This window comes from Dama dama, chromosome Y (genome assembly GCF_033118175.1).
Source record: "Dama dama isolate Ldn47 chromosome Y, ASM3311817v1, whole genome shotgun sequence".
Taxonomy (NCBI): domain Eukaryota; kingdom Metazoa; phylum Chordata; class Mammalia; order Artiodactyla; family Cervidae; genus Dama; species Dama dama.
This window is the reverse complement of record NC_083715.1, coordinates 3,467,411-3,470,297: the sequence shown is the minus strand read 5'-3', so window position 1 is coordinate 3,470,297 and position 2,887 is coordinate 3,467,411. Positions and strand designations below refer to the sequence as shown.

The window sequence follows — 2,887 nt, the reverse complement described above, 5'->3', positions numbered from 1 at the left end:
AGTCACCACCAGGAATTTATTCTGTATCTGTGGGAACAGATAAGCAACATGTAAACATGCACTAGGAAATATAGGGTGGAATCTTGGTGTCAGGAAATAAATGCATGCCTTAAGACAGTAGAGCAAAAACGACCCTGTAAAATACCACTTGTAAAATACATATCTTGTGCTGTCTATGGGCTAGTCACTGATTACATCATGCTATCTTTGGTATCACAGTAATGGTTAATGGTGATCATGGTTTTGGACATGCTACAATATCTATATTTTCAAGTACAAAAGGAATTTCTGTAATGAAAACAATCTGCTGTCTAACCTCTTAAGACTTTATCAATAACTTATAGATTACAATGTAAATGTAAATGCACTAAGGTACATACAATGTATTTGCATGTGTTTTTATTTTGTTTGTATCTCTTCCTGCTCCCATGCTATCCTATTTAAGACACCCATTCATTTCAGCAGGGATGATTTCAGAAATCACTTTATATCCATTACCTCTTTTCCCTTTGCTCTCATTTTCTTGCTTACAAACATTAGATCAGGTATCATTTACCCAGGACAGTTAACAAAAGTTTTCCAGAACAGAGGAGTTTATAATACAGTGCAGTGAAATAGCCAGACATCGATCTAAAGCCTCATTTCCACTTCGTTGTTTGAAAATGAAGTTATGAAATGAAAATGAAGCAAATGAAACTATGACGATGAACAAGTAATTTTATTGCTCAGTTACAAGAATTATAGGTATTTGTTGACATCTTTCAAAGTAAATTTTAATCTTCATTAGGCTCCATAATCTGACACTTATTTGATAGGTCAGTTTTAATTAGCATGGTTTTCATATAATGATGACTCTTGATAAGTTGACTTGAAAGAGAGGAGGCAGATGTATAAGTGGTCGTTGGCATTGAGGACCATGAGTTGCCTCTCTGTTGCTGTTTAGGATAAGGACTGTCATGGGCTGACATATCACTATAGGTAACTGGAAATTTAGAAGGCTCCACCATCAGTCCAGAATAACTGCTCTGTGATGGAGAAACGATGGGGTTCTGAGAAGTAGGCGTAGTTGTAGTAGCAATGTCCTCAAGGTGGCCATTTACTTGAGTGTAGCTGCTATACGAGTGCCAATTAAAAATGCTCACCTGATTTAAAACAGCAGGTTGGTCTACCACAATCTGTTCTGTTTGTCTAACTGATATTGATGATGGGAAAGGTAAGTCACACGGAGGTAGGGCACTTGTATTAGCGACTCTCTGGCTGGTATAAGGCTTTTGTATGAAAGGCACACTTAAGCTTGTGGAGGCTGAAAATGCACTCTCTCCACTAGTTTCAGGAAGCAAATCAGAGTTATGATCATCTGTGTTGACCCTGGCTTTAACATGCTTCGTCTTGTAATCTCGAACTAATGAAGATATTGGAGACACATTGTTAATCCCAACTCTCCTTTTCATTCTTACTAACAGTTGGGGATAGCCTCTTTTGAAATTTGGATTATAGTAGATATGTAGCTAAAATCAAAGGATAAAATTATTTAATTTCTTTATAAGCCAAGGTAAAACTGACAAATACATTTAAACCATAACAATGTATACCTTTAATGATACCAATTAAATAGCATCAAATGAAACACAGCCATTAGTAGTTTTAACAGCTAACATGTTAGAAACAATTATGTCCCTCAACTAAAAATGATTGGTACATATACAGTAAATACAGTACATACACATACATGCATCTATGTATATGTATATACATATACATAAATAAGTAGCTTCAGGACTTGTATATGATTTCAAGTTGCTAGGAAAGCTTGTTAAATATCAAATATTTTAGCCTCCAGATGTTCTCAACTTCAAAAAATTAAACTTTTTCAACAATTTGCTATCTCAATTTTTAATTCTGTTTTATGAACATGCTTTCTAATTCACATGGTTTAATCTTACATATTGCCAACGAGTGAATATTTTGGAATACCTTGCTCAAAAGAGAGATGTTGTTTTCTTCTTCCAGAAAGTCAGGTAGTGAAGCAGATCTTTGAAAAGTTGGTCGCTTCTTACTAAATCCATATAGGTTAAGCTGCCGAACTAAGCTTTTCATACTATTGGTTTCAAGTACTCTGAAAGGTGCCTTTCTCTCCAAGACTTCTTTCTTGAAGAGTTCTTCATTGATCACTATACAAGTGCCACTCTCATCCCACCAAATAGATTCAAACTGATCACTTTCAACTATTGCCCACAATTTTTGAGGAAATCCAGGTGGAAGAGGTGCATTCACCTCATCTGTTTCAGAGACAGAAAATGTGTAACGTGGCCTTTTTATCACAACTTCCTCATACAAAGCCTGAAAAGCATATTCTTCAACCATAGATCTCAAAACCTTGTCCCCAGTAAGTGTACAATCATACAAAGAAGATCTAATGGAGGTTTCTGAACCAGTTGATTCAACTTTTGGAGGAACATCTTGAATTTCTGAAGAAATATGTGCCATCTTAGATCAATCTTTCTTCAGATACTTTTCTCATTTGTCTGACTTTACACAGTGCAACTTCAAATTCTGCTTGGCTGGCCTACAGAGATAAACTCTCTAGATGATCACAGTGGTTCTGAAAGTCAAAAGCTGTGACATCACAAAATCACTGGTCTCCTAGCAATTGAAGGGTAGCTGTGACGTCACAAAGTCACTGGTCTCCTAGCAATTGTTGGGTAGCATTCAACCAGTGTTTACTACAGCATCATGTTAAAATACAGGCTGCTTACAGAAATAGTAACCAAACCATGAAGCCTGCAAAATTTCATTCCTCAAGAATTTTCACACAGAAAAATCACATCAAGAAATCTACCTGGTTTCTGAAATAAAAGTGATTTATCACCCTTCTATACACATACTT

The 2,887-nt window shown here is 35.9% G+C and overlaps 1 protein-coding gene across 1 annotated transcript; it reads right to left on the bottom strand.

Moving 5' to 3' along the window:
• Window positions 1-773: 773 nt before the first annotated feature.
• On the bottom strand, window positions 774-2,487 carry LOC133053570 (heat shock transcription factor, Y-linked-like). The gene is made up of 2 exons (XM_061138123.1): window positions 1,975-2,487; window positions 774-1,508 (listed from the first exon to the last, which is right to left on the bottom strand). The coding sequence occupies exons 1-2, from the start codon at window positions 2,485-2,487 to the stop codon at window positions 774-776; spliced, it is 1,248 nt and encodes a 415-aa protein (XP_060994106.1).
• Between the last annotated feature and the right edge of the window lie 400 nt (window positions 2,488-2,887).